Raw genomic sequence first — 20984 nt, 5'->3', positions numbered from 1 at the left:
TTATCTCATTTTAACTGCGCACCAGGTTTGTTTACACACGGCAGCCATGGCAATCAGACTCGACAGTGAACAACACCAACAACCATAAAACAGCTCACTGCTCTTATCACAACATGCTTTGATTTTTCGCTTGCATATTTAATATATTTTCATAATGCAGTGCTTAGAGGAAGAGAGGTTTTATATGAAATGCAGGGCTGCTTATTTGTCTGTGTTCAGATCCAGCCTGGTTAATATGACTTCTAAAGATCACCGGTGAGCATAATTCAACTCAACATCTTTATAACGTTACCTGCACGATGGTCATAATATAAAGGCTAGATATTATTGATCATATCAGTAAATGGGTAACACTATAACTAATTAATAATCAGTTCATTAGTTCACAATTTAGGGGAAAACAACGTAGATTTATATTTAGCAGACGCTTTTATCTAAAGCGATTTGCATTGTAGATCATGCACATTCGAATAATATAGTATAATCAGTATGAATACATTAGTGAAAGTGATATATTTCTAAATATTTCAGTATATCTTCATAGTAATATTTGGTACTTAGCCAATGGCTGTGCAAAATATTATCACTAGGTTACTAGTCAATGTATACAATGATTGTCCATCTTTGCTGTTTTGTCTCTGAGTTCTTCAGCATGCAGGTAGAAATCCATCACAGAAAGCTTTAGACAAATATTGGCCCCCAGGAACCAAGAAGCTGAATTTTGATGACTTTTGTGAAATACTTAAGAAAGAAAAACCAGCAGAACCTGACCAGCTTATGAGAATTTTCAAGAAATTTGATGTAAATTGTGACGGATATATCTCACACGAAGAGCTCAGCTGAATCCTTACTACAGTAAGTGTTCAATTTGTTCCATTCTCTCTTTACAACAATCTTTGCCTGCTTTTATTATCATTTCACGTTTGTATTTTGATTTGTTTGTTTTAGTCTGGTGAAAAAATGTCACCTAAGGAAGTGGATGAAATCTTTTCTTTAGCAGATATCAATGAAGATGGGAAATTAGACTATGCAGAGGTATGATCTCCAAGCATTTGGTTGAAAAAGGGTGGTTTGTAATGTAAATTGACAAATTATAGTAAAATAGGTGAGTTGAATTAGCCAGCCTGCTGTTCAGTTCTGCAGGTTCCTCGAGTCTACTGCAGAGCAGTGTCAGACCGCAGCACTGAAGAAGCTTGAGGCTGATGCCAAACTGAAGAGGCAGAACTTTGGCAACCAGTTGGACAACTCCCCACAGAGCTCAGAGTCCCAGCCTGAGCTTCCAGCTTCAGAGACAGCCCAGAACAGAGCTGGAAACCACACAGAGGAAAGGTATGATACTAGGTCTGCACACAAGCACAAAACATAAAAGCACAATATATTATAGTGTAATATATTAGTAATTTATAATGCTACAGAATGCTTTTGCCTTAACTCTCTTAACTGTGGAGTGAGGAATTTAGGGTTTAGGTTGGGTTTGGTCTTAAAGGAATAGTTCACTTAAAAATGAAAATTTGCTGAACATTTACTCAACCCTCGGGTCTTTCAAGATGTAGATGAGTTTGTTTCTTCATCAGAACAGATTTAGAGAAATTTAGCATTACATCACTTGCTCACCACCAGCAGATCCTCTGCAGTGAATGGGTGCCGTCAGAATTAGAGTACAAGCAGGTGATAAAAGCATCACAATAATCCACATGACTTCAGTCCATCAGTTAAAGTCTTGTGAAGTGAGAAGCTGTATGTTTGTAATAAACTATTCCATCATTAAAGCATTTTAACTTTAAACGTCACTCCTGGCCATAATTAAAAATGTCCATCCCTGTTTTCCTGTCACATCTGTTTTCATGTCAAATTGTTTTTTTAGAACTTTTTTTGGATTTGTTTTTTTTGTAAGTGGTTGTTATTTTGTTCATATTCCTCAACTGATTAAGACAAGACCACTTTTTCACTGGAGAAGGCCATATTATGCATAGAGGATTTGTGTTTTAGCAGGAAGTAATTGTTTGGAGTTAAAAAATGCTTTTCACTTCACAAGACGTTAATTGATGGACTGTTATTATCAGCTGTTTGGACTCTTGTTCTGACGGCACCCATTCCCTGCAGAGGATCCACTGGTGAGCAAATGGTGTACTTATCTACATGTTGGATGGCCTGAGGGTAAGTACAAGTTTTCAAGGTTTTTGTTTTTGTTGTTCTTTTGGATGAACTGTTCCTTTAAATGTGACAGTACAAGTCGGGTCAGGTTCAGTCAGCTCTGCTTTACAGGATGGATTTCACATTTGGGTGTACAAATAAGCAAACAAACACACAGTTCTGTTTCCATTCCTCACACTGCAGTCTATTATATAGTAAGTAATGATTACTCTATTGATCTCCCCTCATGTGTGATGAAAAATCATTTGGATTTGTGCCATAATGTGAACTCAATAGAGGGTTTGCATAGGGAGGAGCTTTTGTTAAAGGCAGCCATTTGTCATTATTATGAGTAAGTGCAGGACTAGTGATAATTTGCTTTTACTTTCGGGTGTTCAATTTTAAACATTGTTTTAAAATGTGCAGTTCATTGTTCATTTTCTTTTTTGGATTTCTAAGTGATGCAGATGTTGTAATGAAGATAGTTTCTATTTTTGCATACGACAGACAGTCGCTCATCATCCAGACCATCTTCAGCTCGCAGTCGTCGGTCATCGTTATCCACAGTCATCACCATGGGCGCTGGCAGCACTAAGAGTGCCAGACTGGTGGAGCCCAAATCTCTACAGGTACCAGCTGCATTGTGGGAGTGCCGGTTTCTTTTGGACTTTGACTCTGACAGAGACAGCGCTCATTAATCAGCAAAAACTAGACTATAAATGAGTCAAAGTTAGCATTATAGGCTAATTTCCATCTGTTGTCCCATTCCTAAAAAGTCAACCTAAAAATTGAAGAAAAAAAAAATCTATATATTTAATAAATAAAATAAAATAATAATTTAATAAATAAAATATCGTTATTTTTAAAATAAAGTAAAATAATGAAAAGGCTGAGTAATAATGGATTGAGCAATTAAGGAATAAATTGTTACGCACCCATGTAACAATCACACGTTTCCTATCTCTAGAAACGTCCGTTTTGCCTACAGCCTAAACTTTATCTAAACTCAAGTGCCTTAAGGGCATCTATACATTTGCTGTGTTTTTGTAGTATCGACGCCTTTTGGTAGCAAATTTTCACCTGGTCGATATGAGTGCAGCTCTGCTATTGATCTCCTTCCCTTTGTTTGCACTCTTTTTGACTTTAACCTCAGCTGGTTTGCTTTACCACAGAAAAATAATGACCAAACTCGTCAAAGCAAAGAGACTGGAAAAAACTAGATGCTCTTGGGTGAGGAAAGTTCTATCGCCTTAGTTCCAGCCTGTTGTATTACCCGAGCCAGGAGCTTGATAATTGGGTGGAGGGATTGGAAAGGGTCAGGTTGTGTGTTTTTATGGTGGCTTGCGGTCTGTGCGCGAGACTTTAAATTACCGAGGTTTCTGGGAGGTGACAGGGCAGTGTATTAGTCCAGCCGAGTGACCCATCTCCTTGGGACACTACATCAGGGCCTTTTAAAGTAGACACTTGCCTCGGGCGCTTTTCTTCATTTTGATTCGGGGTGGACAAACCACCCAAGTGTTATGATTTGATCCTTAACACGTTTCACAACCCAGCATAAATTCTGGGAGGAAATTGCTTTTGTTGAGGAAGTGTCATTTCGGGAACATGTTTTTAGCACTCGGAAAAGAAGCATAAACTAATTCTAAACATTAAAAGGCCTCTGTGGCACCTGAGGACAAGGTTTATTTCCCAAAACTACTCTCTGATGGGTCAGAAAGGAGGCTGTTTGACTCAGATTTTTTGATTACTTGATGATTTAGAGTATATTTGCTGTAACATTTTAGCTGGACCTAAACAACAGCAGTTAAAAGAGCAAAAAGACTTGCTTTAGACAAGAATTTATGGGTTTCCTCAGGCATTTTTACTTTTAATTACATTATTAGTGTGTATAATATGAATTTCAATGGTCTGTATAGAAATGTAGGCTTATTCACATATTATTTACATACCGGAAGAAATATTTGATTCCACCCAGGTCTTTGATTGCCTTTGTTTTAGCAACGATGTTACAATAGCGCCACCCTGTGGTTGCGTCTTCAACTTCCTCCAAAAACATTTCTTGCTGGAATTCTGATACTGCGGTTGTACCTTTAACACCTATTTCACCAGGATTGGCATCATACTCTTTTGAGAGGTTGTTTTTATCTGGAGGAAGATGGTACCATTGTTTCTCTTCAGTATCGCCTGGTAATACCAGAGACTACCTGACCATACAGCCCCTCAACCTCAGCCCGATTCCTGGTAAATATATTGTACATGGTGTTAAAGACCGAAGTTACTGGAGTTACAGATTTTTAATTATTCAAAGTATCCAATTAGGCAGATTAGTGAATTTTGTAGTAGTCATTTTGACTGTATGTGTATGCCACAGAGAAGCCTTCCCCGTGGATGTGTGTGGACACAGCTCTCTATGTGGTGACGGGGAATGAGACCAAAGAAGATTCAAATTTGGTTTGCTTTACAGAGTTAAGGGATAAGGAGGTTGGTAAATGTTTCCATTTTCTATCTAAATATAATAGTATTTATATTATTGAATCATAATGGTTGTTTGTATGTAAAGTATGTTGACATTCTCTTTTAAGCAATGTTTCTCAGTCATTCTCTGACACAAGTACCTTTTCCATTTGACTTTTTATCATTTTATCTTTTTATTTTAATTGTTTATGTACCGTTCCACCTCAAGCTAAATGAATAAATATTATTGGGGCATTTCAAAAGGGTAACAGGTTTGGTTTGTATTGCTGATGTTTCTGCAAATATACTACACGTGTACACTTTTCATACACTTTTCATGAACAGCAGCCGTTTGTTCAAAATCATGGTATAAAAGCATCCTACTGACAAATATAACGAATCATAAAATAAAGCGATAAATAAGAGAAGTCTTGTCCACAGAGTTTACTTCCTGAATGCAAGGCGACATCATTATGACAATATTCAAAAACAGAAAAATATGACAGTGTCAGGGTTGACGCTTGGGTACAACTGTGACTTTTTACAAATACGTTATGTCAGCTAACATTGGAAAATAAATGTAGAGAGAATAAAGACAAAAGGTTCTCTCTCTTTCTATATATGATATGGTTAGAAAAAAAAATCTGTATTAACTACATTATCTATATTAATAGTTTTTTTTGTTATGGTTAGAAAGTTGAGTTTGAATTGTATATATTATGTATATTATTTGTTAATGTATCAAAATATTAAATTGAGAACTGCATCAAGGCAAAACAAATGTCGACATGAAATGCTGTGTCATTGCAATTGCATCAAATTATTAAATTTTATCACAGTATTTTTGTCCTGTGTGATTGATAAACAGAGGTTTCTGTGGAGAGGAGAGCTCAGTGCCGGCTCATATCTGCTCTTACCCTTCACCACTGGCTGCAGATTGATGAAGAGGACGAGGAAGACTTCCACTAAAACTGCTCAGCTAGTCAAGCGCACCCAGTCTGGAGAGCTGGAGCTAACCAAAGAGTTCAATTTAGTCAATTCAAATGTTAACAGATTTACAATGAGTTAAGATGGAGGGCTGAATAAATGTTTGATTACTGAATTGAGGTTATTTTAGGTATCTAGGATAACATTATACTGAATTTATGCAAAGATGCTGTACTGTTTTGTTCCACAGGATGGCATTGTCTGACATCTTTGAAGTGGTTGATTTGGATGGCAGTGGTCTGCTGAGCCTAGAGGAGTACAACTTCTTTGAACAGAGAACCAATGGAGAGAAATGTGATGAGGAATCCTGGGACATCTGCAAAGGTCCTTATACAAGCGCACCGTAAATCATTCAGACACATCACATTTGGTAAATGAAATCCAATACTTTTTTTTCTTACAAATTTTGGGATGCTAATTCTAAAACTAGTCCACTCTTTTGCTTTTGTAGTTAATACAGATTTTGTGCATTACAGATGATGTGCATTTTCTAGCATAAGTAGTAAGGCAAAGAAGTCTTGTATTATCCCTTAATCACCAGAAAGACTTGATTTCTATCTTCCTCTTGTCAAGTTTTAACTGTTTGCTCAATTCACAAATGACTTTCACATGTATGACATTATATTAGAATTATGGCCAGTGATAGAAGAAAATGCAAACATTTTCCAGATGATTGACAGATTAAAATTAAAAAAAATAAAAATTAAGATTTTGTGGGGGGAAAAAATGTGTTTATGTACAGTTCTTTGACATTAAATTGTGTATTTGAATATATTTTTTGATGTTATTTTGTTTTTTTGAATATATATTTTGAATATTCTTGTGAAAAAAAAGTCTTATTTTTTATGTATTTATTTATTTTTTTAATAAAATTGTTGCTTCCAGATCTTGAACAAGTTATATCCAATCTAGTCTAATAATATGCATTTCTATAACAGTATTTGCTCTCCTGTAGAGAACTTTGACACAAAGAAAAATGAGTTAACTAGACAAGGCTTCCTGGAGCTCAACCTGATGGAAGCGAATGATCGTGAGGGAGACCCCGGAGATTTGTGGCTCACCCTGGAGGCCATGGGCTACAACCACAGTTTGGAAATGGTGGAGGTACAAAGGTCTTTGAGACTAACTTTTTAATTCCAACTAATAAAAAAAAAAAGATGTTTTTGCAAGGGTTTAGGGAACATGTCCTTTATTTCTAAATTGAATCATTTTTTGTGTAGCTAACTAGTAGCCAGTGTAATCAGAACATGCTGAGCTAATGTGTGTGTACATTGTTTCTGTTTTCTATCAGGCCTGTCCGTTTGTCATTGAAGTCTACTGTGAGGATGCCAATGCAACTCAAAAGGGAGTTCATTTGGATTCTGGGATCAAGATGTTGAATTCTGCTGTACAGAGGTCTATCACATCAAAAGCAGAGGCCAGATCTCTCAAAGGTCATGAGAATGTCTTGATTTATACATACAAAGGAGAGAGCAGAATTTTATCAGTCATTGCCAATAAGGTATGTTGATTAATGTTTTATGTCACTTAACTGTTAAAGAGCCAACTCTTTCAAAAAGTGCCTGACTTTAGAACCTCTGGTACTTAAAATTCACTGGGAATAAAACAAAGTAACTGGAATGCTTTATAGAAAGGAACCATGTTCATGAGTAGAATTTCAATGTCCTGATTTGCCATTATATAGGCAAAGTCATCTGAAAGACCATTCCAACAGAGAGAAGGGAATTAGATCTGCTAATGGGACTTGAGATTTTGCCATAGTCAGTGGAAATAATGATCTGAAATATACACTAATGTTTGGGGTTGGTAAGATTTTTTTAAATGGTTTTAAAGAAGACTCTCATGCTCACTAAGGCTGCATTTATTTGATCAAAAATACAGTAATATTGTGAAATATTGTTACAGTTTGTACAATAATTAATTTCTATTTTTATATATTTTAAAATGTCTTTTATTCCTGTGATGGCAAAGCTGAATTTTCAACATCCATTACTCTGGTCTTCAGTGTCACGTGATCCCTCAGAAATCGTTCTTATATGATGTTTTGCTGCTCAAGAAACATTTCTTATTAATATCAATGTTGAAAATGGCTGTGCTGCTTAATATTTTTTTTGAAAACCGTGATATTTTTTTTTCAGTATTTTCTGATGAATAAAAAGTTCAAAAGAACAGCATGCAATTAAAGTAGAATTTTTTTATCAATTTAATTCATACACATATTTATTTATTAAAGCATATTTTTTTACTGATCCCTAATTTTTGAATGTTAGTGTTTACATTTCCGATGGCATTGTTGTTAATGAATGATTATGATTATAAAACGTAATGTAATGTTTTCTTTTCACCTTTTTTTCCTATCACTTTCGATGCCTTAGTCCAGTCAGAAGATAACGGTGCACATCAACAATGAACAAAATAAGAACTGTGTGAGCAGCAGGGGCTTGAGTGTGTTTGCTGTGGAGGTTCCTGCGATACACCATTTTCACTCACAAATAGAGACCTGTTTCCTCTGTAGATACAGGATGAGGTGCATTATATGCTCTATTTCCCATTCTCAATTAGAACTAATAAAAGAACCCAACTGGAGCGAGGCTAGTTGCACATGACAGACAATCAGATTTACACTTATGATAAATATCTTTAACAATTGTGCCCTCTTTTGGTCTCCGTTCAGGTATGTCAGCACGTCATGGCTTTAAATGATCAACAGGAGTGGACTTACAACTGTGTTGAGACCATCATACCAAGTTTGTAAATGCCTCAGTAATGATAGGAACTTATTTTGAGATAACAAATAATGTAGGTCTATTTGTAATATTCGTGTAATTTGTTTAGCTACGATGACCATTGTGAACATGTTTTATAATAGCTTTCAAAAGTCATCATGTTTGTTTGTTTGTTTTTGCCGTTTATGTAAGCATTATTAATGTTATTACAGTACATTCATGATATTCATGTTTTTTATTGTAAATAAAGCAATTATTTTCAATTGTTATTGTGATTATTGTCAGTAAATTATTTTTCATTTATGTGTTTATTATTTAAATTATAACAATGATTTTAAAGTTCCCGCAATGATTTAGTGTTTTTTCTGTGGACAATTTGTTTGGAAGAATTTTTTTTTTTTTTTTTTTTTTTTTAAGATTTTTTTTTGTTTTTTTTTTTTTTTAACCAATCACATTACATGTTATATCAGTTTGGTTTCCTACGAAACAATTCCTATGTAACAATTTAACTTAAGCAATATAAATACAATAATTTAGTTTTAAGCACTAGTCTGGCATTAAGCTAGTGGGCAAACATACAATCCAAATTCCAGAGTGTTATACACACAGACCTAAATTTTATTCACCCTTGACCTTTAGCACCACATGTAGGTTTAAGCTTCAATTTATAACTTTCAGTCAATTATTTTGCCCTTTGACTTTCACTACTGTAACTGTTGAAAGATTATTGGTTTTTAATTAACTTTAGTCAAATGTATTTGCAATCAACTGTAGCCAGCTGTTTTTATGTTTACAAAAGTGTGAACCAAATGGCCCATATAATTAGCCTCTTAGGTCAACATCAGGTCAATGAATGGGCTCTCCATGGGAGAGATCCTATCAGGTCATCATAAGGTTACACTATTATTGGCTCTCCATGGGATGTTATTGTATTGTTTGTAGCACATTTGTTACCAGATATAAAGGTCTGGTCTCACAGACAGTACCTTGGGTAAGATTGTTTGAAGGATGACATGCTAACATCACTGCTGAAGAACTGCTACCTTCAATAATAATAAATAAATTCTTCTCCTTACAAGAACTTTGGTCAAGCTTACTTATTTTATGTATTAGAGAAATCTAGTACATTGGTGGGCCACCCAAACTAATGCTCAGCCAAATACAGCAAAATCTAACAATTTGGCGAGCCAGCCAGGAGAGACTGACAAGAAGAGAACTCCCCACTGCAACAAGAAGTGAACAAAAAGAGTTTTGGAGATTCTACAGTTTTTGTGTTGAAGATCAACAGACCGCGTCTGTGGACAGAAGTTATTTGAATCAACTTGATCCTGTCTCAAAGATTCTAATTTGGTGAGTGAAACTATCAGCTCTCTAAAAGCTGAAAAGCTGATAGTCTTAAAGAACACTTTTTCATAAGTAAGCAGATCATTTAAAGTATGCAGTTTAACCAAAATAACCAGTGTAGCACTGTTTAAGAAATTTTTGGCTTAGGCCTTTCTCTTGAGTCTGTAGGAACCTTTTAAATGGTTTAGTTAATTCTCCTGAGACTGTAGGAGATATAGAAAACATGTTTATAGCTTGGTCCTGTTCTCTTGAGTCTGTAACAATCATTTAAGAAAGAGGTTTAGTCTGTTCTCATGAGACTGTAGGAGCCATAGATGTGTAATTATAGGCTTAGTCCTGTTTTCTGGAGTCTGTAGGAATTGTTTAAGAAACAATTTAGTCGGTTTATCAAGAGATTGTAGAAGCAGAGGCTTGGTCCTTTCTCTTTTTGTCTGTAGGAATTGTGTAAAAAAAAAAAAAACTATTTAGTCCATTCGTCCATTGACTGTAGGAGCCTTGGAAAGAATTGGGACTGATGTTGCTGCAAGAATTGGAAATTCTTGACTGGGTGCTAATTCAGTAGCCACTATTGTACTTTTGAAATAAATGTTCTGAGTTGGAGGGTTATGGGATGTTGGGATATGGAAATGTAAGTTTGTTTTTCTTCCGTGAAGTTTGCGTTAAGTTATAATTTTAATGTAAATTGTCTAAGGGACAAATTTGAAAAAGTAATTCAGGCTTCAACTCAATTCAGACATTAAACAAGAAAAATTAGCCTGAATGTAAATGTTTTGTTTTAAATGTATGATTGAAAACTAAGCTGAGCTTTTAAACTAATGATTTGTCTGTGTAACTGAAAATGGTCAGTCTAGAAGACTGTGAATTTAAATCTGAATAAGTACCTTTAACAGTTCTAACACCTTTTGTTCTGTTTTCACACCTCTGAGCGCACTTTTCCTGTATTTGCCATGACTGAGTCTACACAAAACAATGGCAATAGTCGTGCATTGAGGCCAACAACAGAAAGACATGGGACAGAATCTCCAAATGTTACCATTGATCAGATGTTGGAGAATCTGAATGCATATCTGGACATAAGGCTGGGACTGAGGAAGTGCCATGATGTCATGTGCCAGAAGAACAGCATCAAGTACTCAAAGAGTGAACTATGGGCTTTGCCGGACATTAAAAGGGCTTATGGAAAGATGCAGCGCTTAAGGACTAACACCAACAGAGATGGCTTGTCTGTAATTTTGCTCAAACAAATTCGACAGCATCTACAGAAATGTGAAACTGACAAATTAAAACATGAGAACAAATCAGAGAAAGCATAGGTTCGAGCACTGGCTGAACAATTACAGACTGTAAAGAAGGACAAAGAAAGACTGTTACATGAGAATGACAAGTTGCTAAGTTTGCTCTCCAAACGACTTGAATCAAAATCTTCAAGCAGCGCTGATAACAGTGATGCAGATATCAACACACATGCTGAAAGTACAAATTACAAACTGAAGGTTAGACTTGCTCCTGTAATTGTTAAAAAACAGAAGGACTGAAGTTGAAACTGACAATGAAGAGGAGTATGAGGAAGATGGTGAACAACGAACTCGCACAGTAAAAAAGGTGGTAAAGAAATATGTTCCAAACAGAACATACCAGACAGCTACTCCAGAGCAAGTTGACAAATGGTCAAAAGAATTGCCAGATGTGTACAAGCAACCACGGAAAGTTTGGCAATTTCTTCAAAAAAATCTACAATTTACATCCACTGGACAGTGTGATGATTGTTAATGTGAACTTAAGAGACAATGACCAACAGCGACTTGCAGAAAATGTTGAAAGAAGGATTGGTGAATTTCAAGAAAACATTGAAGCTGGATGGGAAGTGGTTCAAACCTTCTTATTTGAACTGAAACCTGCAGAGGTTAATTGGGCTAAAATTACCTCTTGTGTGCAGAAAACAGGAGAAAGTGTCGCAGAGTTTGAAGAATGCTTCAGACAAACTTGGATGGAACATGCTGGTTTGAACAACAGCATTGAAGAACTCTGTGAAGACACTAGCATGCCTCTTAAAACCACATTTGTGAATGGACTGAAACCTGAGGTTTCTAAAACTCTTAAATCAGGTATGATGACTGGGACAGCACTGGAACAACATTTATGTAGATTGTTGAATGGTCAGCAAAGATTAAAAGAACACAGGAAGTCGATCTCAGAGTTTTACAATCAAAAACCTTGTCATACAACAACAGGACAATGGGGTATGAAAAAAGTGAATATCAGAGATACTCAAAAGAGAAAACTCAGGGAAGATGTAGACATTGCAACGAGGAAGGACACTGGATTCGTGATTGTAAGCTGAGTTTGAGACATCAAAGTGATGAGGACAACCTGTTGGAGAGGTTTCAGCAGCTGACAGCCAAACAAAAACAGACTCTGCTAAATGCTGTGGAGCCGCAGGGAAACTGAAGAACCTCTCTCTGCAGCACCAGCTAGTGACATCTCATCAGAAAGCTGATGGACTCCATGTGTATGTAAACAAGAAGGGAAAAGCATACACAGAAACCTCAACAACTGAAGCCAAAGATGATGTCCTATTAGGCAGTGCTGCTAAACAAGCCGTAAAGGAGAGAGGTGAACATGCAGCAGCATTAAGACAACTTCAGCAAGACTCACAAACAGTTCTACATAGTAAACAGATTCAAACTGAATTGTCCAGGAAACAAACGTCATTGTTAATGGAAGATGAAAAAAATTTAATGGTGACAACCAATGTATTAAGGAAAACCACAATCAATCCAATGAGTGGATTGATGTGAATTTGCCTAGAGATGAGGGATAGATGGCAGTAGTTTTTCAGACTCCAGATATGGCGGGACTAGACATGAACATTTCACCACTGATAAATACTGTAGTGTCCTGCCAACATTAAATAGGGACAGTTTTGTTGGTAATTAGGCATATTTTGTTTAAAATAATTTCTTTGGAAAGATATGTTTCCCTTTTCTCCTGTGTGTGATTGTAGAATAAATAAAAATCTACAAAATAACAATGGCCAAAAATCTGTAATTTTATACTATATTAACAGACGTGAGAATAATTCTTAAGAAACAGCATTTCAGATAAAATTAACATTTTTAGTTTGTAACAAGTTTGTTTTAGTTGATGTAAATAGTTATTTTAAAAGAACTGTCCCTTTTTAACAAAACATTACAAGAATAAACCCAATTCTTACAGTTCATGCTTCACTCAAGTAACAAGTTTGTTTTAGTTGATATAAATAGTTATTTTAAAAGAACTTCCCCTTTTTATCAAATCTAAAGTTACTTAATTGATACAAGATCTGTTAAGGGGTCAAAAAAAAATTACAAATGCAAAAAGAGAATGTAAAAATAAACATGTTAACCATTTTATATATATATATATATATATATATATAAAGTTACTAAATAGTTCCAAAATATGTACAAAACATATTAAAAATGAAGAAAACACAAACCCAACAATAACAATAACAATAACCCCCCCCCCCCCCCACACACACACACACACAATGTGATATAATACTACAAAAAAAAAAAAATTATAATCCTAACCTTTAACTCCATACCTAAATCCCAGATAGCCAGACAATGAAAATATAAATAAATAAATATAAAAATTATTTGTGTTTGGGGCGGTGTGAGCATGGAGACTGTAGTGTACACCGTAAGTTTAAAAAAAAACGTTTATCTTAAATGTTTAATGTGTTTAATATGTGTTAATAGTGGTCTTATGAGTTTGTTTTGTAAGTGAAGCGAGTTGAGGCTTGGACCCGGAAACAGCGCTTCTTACGTCACCACTTAACAACCAGCTGGATAGTGACAGACAGTCACCGCTGCTGCAACATGGTGAAAATTACGGTTATTAAGACCAAACCGTACACCGACCAAAAACCCGGGACCAGCGGTTTGAGAAAGAGGGTGACTGTATTCCAGCAGAACCAGCATTATGCGGAGAATTTTATCCAGAGTATCATTTCCACCATTGACTCTGCTCAGAGGCAGGAGGGTACCCTGGTAGTGGGAGGAGATGGACGGTTCTTCATGAAAGACGCTATTCAGCTGATCGTCCAGATTGCTGCAGCTAATGGGGTTAGTATTGGTCGAATTCGATGCGTAACTGTATGCAGAAGTAACGTGTATCAAAAGTTATTTTCTTAAAGAGTAACGGGTGGTTCTGTCTAGTCGTGACGCATTTAAGTTCATTGCAAAAGAGGTTAACGTTACTTCAGCTGCAACTGTGCTCTGCCATGGATGCTTTCAAAACTCGATGGAATAAACAGCAAGGTCATCATAGCGTTTCCAAATACATTGCATACACATTTATAAACGTTACATAATAATTATCCCTGGGGAATAATATTGTCCATTTTGTTCATGATTGTTCAATTCGTAAACGACTCTTATAAGTCGGATCTTTTCAATTAATCGGTTTGCACGCAAATCGGACTGAATCGGTCTGTGCGGATCACAAGTCACTAGACCGATTCAAAATACAACCAATTTTACTTAACAGACAGTCTTGTAGCAGCGACCATGATGTGGGGGAGGCGTGTCTGCGGTCACGCCCTTAGTATACAAGGCATCAGTGCTGTATTGAGTGAAACACGCAGTGTTTGCATCTCCTTTCTTAAGTACTAGGAATTTATTCTTTATGAATAGGCACTAGCCATGTCATATCGATTGCAATGCAGTGTTGTGTAACAGTCCATAGTATATGTGTGTCCTATAAATCACAAGAACACATCAATAGGGATGATGTGATGTAAAGATTGTACTGGATGGCAAAGTCAGGGTTGTTGTCTCTTATGGTTCAGGGTTTATGAGTGTATGTCTTAACACACCCTTCAACATGATTTTTTTTTTTATTATTTTTATTATTTTTATTATTGTCATTTATCATGAGTTGATCATCACTTGTCTTGTCCATGATGTTTTAGATTGGCAGGCTGGTCATTGGTCAGAATGGGATTATGTCAACACCTGCTGTTTCCTGTGTGATCCGAAAAATCAAAGCCGTCGGGGGTATCATCCTGACAGCCAGTCACAACCCTGGTGGCCCCAATGGAGACTTCGGCATCAAGTTCAACATTTCAAGTGGAGGTTAGAGATGCATGCATGAATTAGTAATTAGTAATGAAGGGTTAAAGACTGTATTGAACTGGGATTCAGTTTGTCTGGTGTGTCTTTCTCAGGTCCTGCACCAGAGGGCATCACAGACAAAATCTTTCAGATTAGCAAGAGCCTCCAGGAATATCACATCTGCCCTGAGCTCAAGGTGGACCTCTCAACCATTGGCAAGCAGACCTTTGAGATTGACACGTTCAAGCCCTTTACTGGTACCATTTTTGATTTTTACTATTTGCCAGTTACATAAAATAATTTTTAAGTTCATATTTGATTAATGTGTCTACAGTATGGTTAACAGTCTTGTATCTTGTATGCAGTTGAAATTGTGGACTCAGTGGAATCCTATGCAGAGATGCTGAGAGATATCTTTGATTTTGCTGCTTTGAAAGAATTGCTCTCAGGACCCAATAGTATCAATATTCGGCTTGATGCAATGCATGGAGGTATGGATTTTATTCCCCAAAAAACATCAAAAACATGCATAAGTCCTCTGAAACGAGAGTTACATAAACGGTATATAAAGCAACTGAAGACTGACTCTTTTGGTGTTCTTCACACTAGTTGTGGGTCCCTATGTAAAGAAGATTGTTTGTGAAGAACTTGGCTCGCCTGCTTACTCTGCTGTAAACTGTGTCCCCTCTGAGGACTTTGGGGGACACCATCCCGACCCTAACTTAACATATGCTGCTGACCTGGTCAACACTATGAAGGGAGGTGAATATGACTTTGGAGCAGCTTTTGATGGTGATGGTGTAAGTCTAAAAGTTTATATCTGAAGTTTATAACCATATACGCTGCTGTTCAAAAGTTAAGGGTTACTCCGATTTGTTAAATATTTTTAACAAATTCTCTTCTGCTCACCATGACTGTATTTATTTGATTAAAAAACAGTGAAAACAGCAATATTGGGAAATATTATACAAATTTAAAATAACTGTTTTCTATTTTAGTATCTTTTAAAAATTAATTTTTTCCTGTGATGCCAAAGCTGAATATTCAGTAGCCATAACTCCAATCTTCCTTCCAGTCACATAATGCTACAGAAATCATTCAGATAGGCTGATATATTGTGTGTGTGTGTGTGTGTGTGTGTGTGTGTGTGTGTGTATACGTATATGTAAAAAAAATAGAATTGTGAATAGAAAGTTCAAAAGAACAGCATTTATTTTAAATGTAAATATTTTGTAACATTATTAATGTCTTTACTGTCAGTTTTGATCAATTTAATGCATACTTGCTGAATAAAAGTATTTGAAAAACTGCTTTCAAACATTTCAACAGTAGTTGTGCTTTTAATTTTGCAATTAAAATCAACCAAGAAATAAAACCTCATCATCATATTTCCCTTCTTGCTGTTCTATTTGCAGGATCGTAACATGGTTCTGGGTAAGCATGGATTCTTTGTAAACCCCTCAGACTCTGTGGCAGTCATCAGTGCCAACTTTACATCCATTCCTTATTTCCAGAAGACTGGCGTGAAGGGTCTGGCTCGCAGTATGCCCACCAGCAGGGCTTTGGACAAGTATGATCATCTAAGCTCACTTATATTTTATGATTTAGCCCTATGTTTAACCATCTCAAGAAGTGTAATAAGTGTGCACTATACATGCCATAGTGTCTCATAAACTTTAGAGCAACATATTATTTGTTTTTGCCATACAGTGTTGCCAAAGCTTTGAAGATGCCACTTTATGAGACTCACACAGGCTGGAAATACTTTGGAAACTTGATGGATGCTGGCAAGTTATCCCTCTGTGGTGAAGAAAGCTTTGGTACTGGTGAGTAGCTATGAAACCATTGGTGTTATTCAGTCAGATAGGATATTTTATCTGGCTATTAACCTGCATAAAGGGGTCATATGATGCAATTTCAATTTTTCCTTTCTCTTTGGAGTGTTACAAGCTCTTGATTCATAAAGAAGATCTGTAAAGTTGCAAAGACTAATGTCGCAAATCCAAAGAAATATTCTGTATAAAAGTTAAGACTCATTCACACCCCCCTTAAACGGCTCGTTCTAACACGCCCCCCACGTCTACGTCACTATGTGGGAAGATTTGCATAACACCGCCCAGATGTTCACGCAAAGGCGTACCTTTTATTCTCGTTGTAGTATTGTTGTTGTTGCCGCCACCGCCATGCCGTATATACGCTGTGTGTTTCACTGTGAAAGCGAAACTACTTTGTTTGGCCTTCCAAAAGAGGACGATATCCGCTTCGTCATGCCTGGAGCTGATCCGTGCTGATCGCTGAGGATCGCTGGACGAAGCGGAGTCCAACCTGGGGTCAACACATGTGATTGACTCTCCCATCATCAATACAAGATCCTGGCAAACAATTAATGCAACTCTGGATGGGAATAAATGTTGTGACATTGCAGAAGCTTATCGAAATGATGCCACGGCGAATGCGTGCCATAATCAAAGCTAAAGGCAGTCCAATGAAATATTAGAGTGTGTGACTTCTTTTTTTGGATGGGGAGTGTATACACACACACACACACACACACACACACACACAGTCAAACCAAAAATTAATTAGAAACCATATTTTTTAAAAATTTTAACTAGTGGATGCAGGACATTATAATTCATAAATGTAAGTGAGGATAGCAAAATAAAGTGAACTTTGACATATTATACTCAAAAATTCTTTGACCTGACCTTGTTTTGCTTAAGTTTTTTTTTCTTTTTCTTTTAATTATTTTGAGGTTGTACACTGTAAAAAAAAAAAAAAAAAAAAGAAAGAAAAGTAAAATAAATGTGATGTGTCATACAGAGACTAATCCTTTTAAAAGGGACTGTCCTTTTACTGTTTTCACTGTAAATAGTATGATAATTAATAATTGACGCAAAACCATATATTTTCAAGGCCCAGAAAGGTAGTAAGGACATCGGTAAATATTCTTTGTGACATCAGTGGTTCAACTGTAATTATATGAAGCTACAAGAATACTTTTTGTACGCAAAGAAAACAAAAATAACAACTTTATTCAACAATTCTTCTCTTATGAAGCTAATAAAGTTATAAATTTGTTTTTCATCACAACTTAGATTGTTTTCATAGTAAGTCAAGCTCTTTCCTCTCAAAATACGAAAGAAAGCTTGATTTCTCATGAGACAACCTCTTAAAGTCCTGTTTTTTTTGGTAGGTTCTGATCACATCCGGGAGAAGGATGGTCTGTGGGCAGTTCTCGCATGGCTTTCAATCCTGGCCACTCGCAAGCAGAGCGTAGAGGACATCATGAAAGACCATTGGCAGAAGTTTGGAAGGAACTTCTTCACAAGGTAACCGCAATAAAGTGACATGCTGATCTCTGTAGCTTGACTGCCCTCTGCTGGTAGGCTTGTGGAAGTCACCAGACTTTGTCCCAAATCTCTGTTTCAGGTACGACTATGAAGAGGTGGACTCAGATGCTGCGAATAAGATGATTGAGCACTTACAGACGACTATGTTTGATAAAGCCTTTGTAGGGCAGAAGTTCTCCTCAGGGGATAAAACGTATCAAGTGGACAAGGCTGATAACTTTGAGTACACAGACCCTGTCGATGGCAGTGTTTCAAAAGGACAGGTGAGTCAGGTGTACACAAAACTATAATAATAATATAATTAAACATAAATGATTAATAATCATATGGTCAGCCCATTGCATAATTAGTTTTTTAATTAGCTCTTCTGTAGATTTCAGGTCACTTTGACGTTCTGGTGTGCATTTGTTCATATTTATAATTAGAACTAGAATTATATATTTCTATAATATTTATTATTGTTTATTTACTAAAAAGAAAAATATTTGATCAAAAATACTTTGTGATAAATTTTGTATTTCCACTCTGATTCTTATCATAATCAACATTTTTTTTTATTCTCTTTCATTCATTCATCTGAAATAAAAATTTGTTCAAGTTTTTTAAACATTTCAATACCATTATAGAAATCTTCAGTTTCTACTCATATAATAAAATATTTTATATATTTACATGTATTTTATCCCTTTATATGACTGCTGAGTGTCCGTTCTTTTAAACATCAAATACTGAAATGACATTGATATGTAGATATTCGTTGATATGATTTCTCTGATGAAATTACTGATGATCTGCATTACTGTTGTTGAAAGAATAGCCTCATCATGACCTTTGTGTTTGAAATAGCTCATGAAAATACCATTCAAACGAAGTCTTGGAAGCGTTTAATCTAAACACCTTTCTCAATTTCATAGAAATTTGTGCATGCTTTCCAAAACACAGTACTGTGTGTTGGCCATCATCCCTGTTTCCTGTCTTCGTGTTTTTTAGGGTTTGAGGATCATCTTCTCTGATGGCTCACGTATCATCTTCCGTCTCAGCGGGACAGGCAGTGCTGGGGCAACCATCAGGCTTTACATTGACAGCTATGAGAAAGACCCTCAGAAAATTTATCAGGACCCACAGGTAAACTGATCAAAAGTTACGCCTTTTTTTTTCTCGCAAAATATGTTCTTCCAACACATATACTTTTACATCAAATGTTATTTATTTCTTCATTTATTTTTATGTATTTATTTTTTATTATTTTTTGAAATAAATCAGTTTTGACATGCTCATCTCTGCACATATGGTAAAAGATCCAATTCACTCAATTTTATCTGCTCAAACTGGATCACAAGAGTATTAATCTGTCTTAAAGAATCAACCTCAGACACGCTTAGAATTGAGCTATGATGACGTTTTAGTTCCAGCAGTTCTTTTCATCTTGAGTTTTGAGCCTTGAATTACTATAGAAGAAAAGGATTCTCATTTTTACTGCAAAACTCTAAATTTGGACCGTATGTTTCCATTTAGTCTAAATCAAAGTCCCTATTGTATTTCTCTCATTTTGTGGTTCCCTAATAGTGCACTTGTAACATTTCTATCCTCATTAAGATTATTAACATTGTCTCAACAGGTCATGCTGGCTCCTCTGGTGGACATTGCCTTGAGGATCTCTCAGCTACAGGAAAAGACGGGCCGCACTGCTCCAACTGTGATCACATAATTATTCTAGAGCCCATATTCACCTGATACAGCCTAGACTAGCAGCACTGCCTTACTTTTATCATTATTGACATCCGTTTCATACCCCAGTCATTATGTGTTCAATGTGTCCTCAAGAAAGGGTCACATTTCTAGTGTTCCACATGCACAATCAAAGATCTATATCAGGGGTTGGCAACCTACCAACAGTGGCACACAGAGGGATAATAGCTGGCACGCGAGCAATAGGGAAAACTGCATACTGATGTATATTTTGAGGTAATAACTTCTCATAGTCACACAGCCTGTTAGGAGCTATAAAAAAACGATTGAAGTGTGAGAATTAACTTGTGCTAGTTTACGGATGTGCGCGTGACCACTGCACATTCTAGGCACTTCAGATTAAAGCCTCTGCAGTCTAGAGCGTTCGTCAATGTCAAGATGACTGAAATGGCAAATCAAATCAAAGTAGGCGGGGTTAACTGTTGACAGAAGCAGAGCGCGAAGCGTCAGTTTAACGTTAAAGAGAGCGAGGTAAGATGAAGCTGCAAATCATTTAATATAAGTCTTTTAACTATACGGTTTATGATATGTATTTTAAGTGAACTGTTTTTATATCCAGTGATGCAAACTACTCGATTTTTTTCTCAAATATTCAGTATCAATTAATAAAAGCCGCATGGAAGCGCTGACAAGATTATGAGCTTCTGAATGTTTCTTTTTGCACAGCACGATCTCAGATCTATGTGTGTGAGTGGTGTGTGTGTGCGCGCATTAATGTAGAACGGTGATTAAACTGAATGGTTTTAATGCATTGGCCTTGTCACACACACACATACAAACACACACACACACACATACATATAGTGGTGTTCAGTACGGTCACATCTGTTATTCAAGAAACTTTTGAAAAGTAAAAAAATAAAAATCCTCAGAAACTATTTGCATGAAATTCAAATAGGCCTATTGTTTTTTTTAATCGTATAATTTAAAAATGTGTTTCTACAGAATGCATTGGGTGGTGGTGGTGGGGGGGGGTCGGCACACTGGTTAACTAGTAAAATTAACAATGGCACGTCATGCCGAAAAGGTTGCCGACCCCTGATCTATATCTATTATAAATAGAGAGAGTATAAAATAAAGTCAATAAAATGAATAGTTTGTGATTTGTTCTTAAGGAATTCATGCTTTTTATTCAT

At 36.2% G+C, this 20984-nt stretch overlaps 1 protein-coding gene and 2 pseudogenes across 1 annotated transcript; all 3 read left to right on the top strand.

The window, feature by feature from the left end:
* Positions 1-27: 27 nt before the first annotated feature.
* On the top strand, positions 28-8482 carry LOC109077311 (annotated as a pseudogene).
* A 2030-nt stretch (positions 8483-10512) lies between these two features.
* Positions 10513-12499, top strand: LOC109054764 (annotated as a pseudogene).
* Positions 12500-13431: 932 nt separating this feature from the next.
* LOC109083660 (phosphoglucomutase-1-like) lies at positions 13432-20482 on the top strand. The gene is made up of 11 exons (XM_042725987.1): positions 13432-13756; positions 14605-14767; positions 14860-15003; positions 15112-15237; positions 15356-15546; positions 16162-16316; positions 16457-16572; positions 17943-18078; positions 18179-18362; positions 19090-19224; positions 19718-20482. Exons 1-11 carry the CDS (start codon positions 13511-13513, stop codon positions 19805-19807), a joined length of 1686 nt encoding a protein of 561 aa, XP_042581921.1. The 5' UTR covers positions 13432-13510; the 3' UTR covers positions 19808-20482.
* Positions 20483-20984: the final 502 nt, after the last annotated feature.

This window comes from Cyprinus carpio, chromosome B6 (genome assembly GCF_018340385.1).
Source record: "Cyprinus carpio isolate SPL01 chromosome B6, ASM1834038v1, whole genome shotgun sequence".
Taxonomy (NCBI): Eukaryota; Metazoa; Chordata; class Actinopteri; order Cypriniformes; family Cyprinidae; genus Cyprinus; species Cyprinus carpio.
Note: the sequence above shows the minus strand (reverse complement) of the source record. Positions and strands in the feature narration are given on the sequence as shown.

Coding starts and splice junctions, on each gene's coding strand:
- LOC109083660 (XM_042725987.1), top strand. CDS start 13,511: ATGGTGAAAATTACGGTTATTAAGACCAAACCGTACACCGACCAAAAA. Junction 16,317..16,456: donor ACCAGCAGGGCTTTGGACAA/GTATGATCATCT, acceptor TTTGCCATACAG/TGTTGCCAAAGCTTTGAAGA. Junction 18,079..18,178: donor GGAAGGAACTTCTTCACAAG/GTAACCGCAATA, acceptor TCTCTGTTTCAG/GTACGACTATGAAGAGGTGG.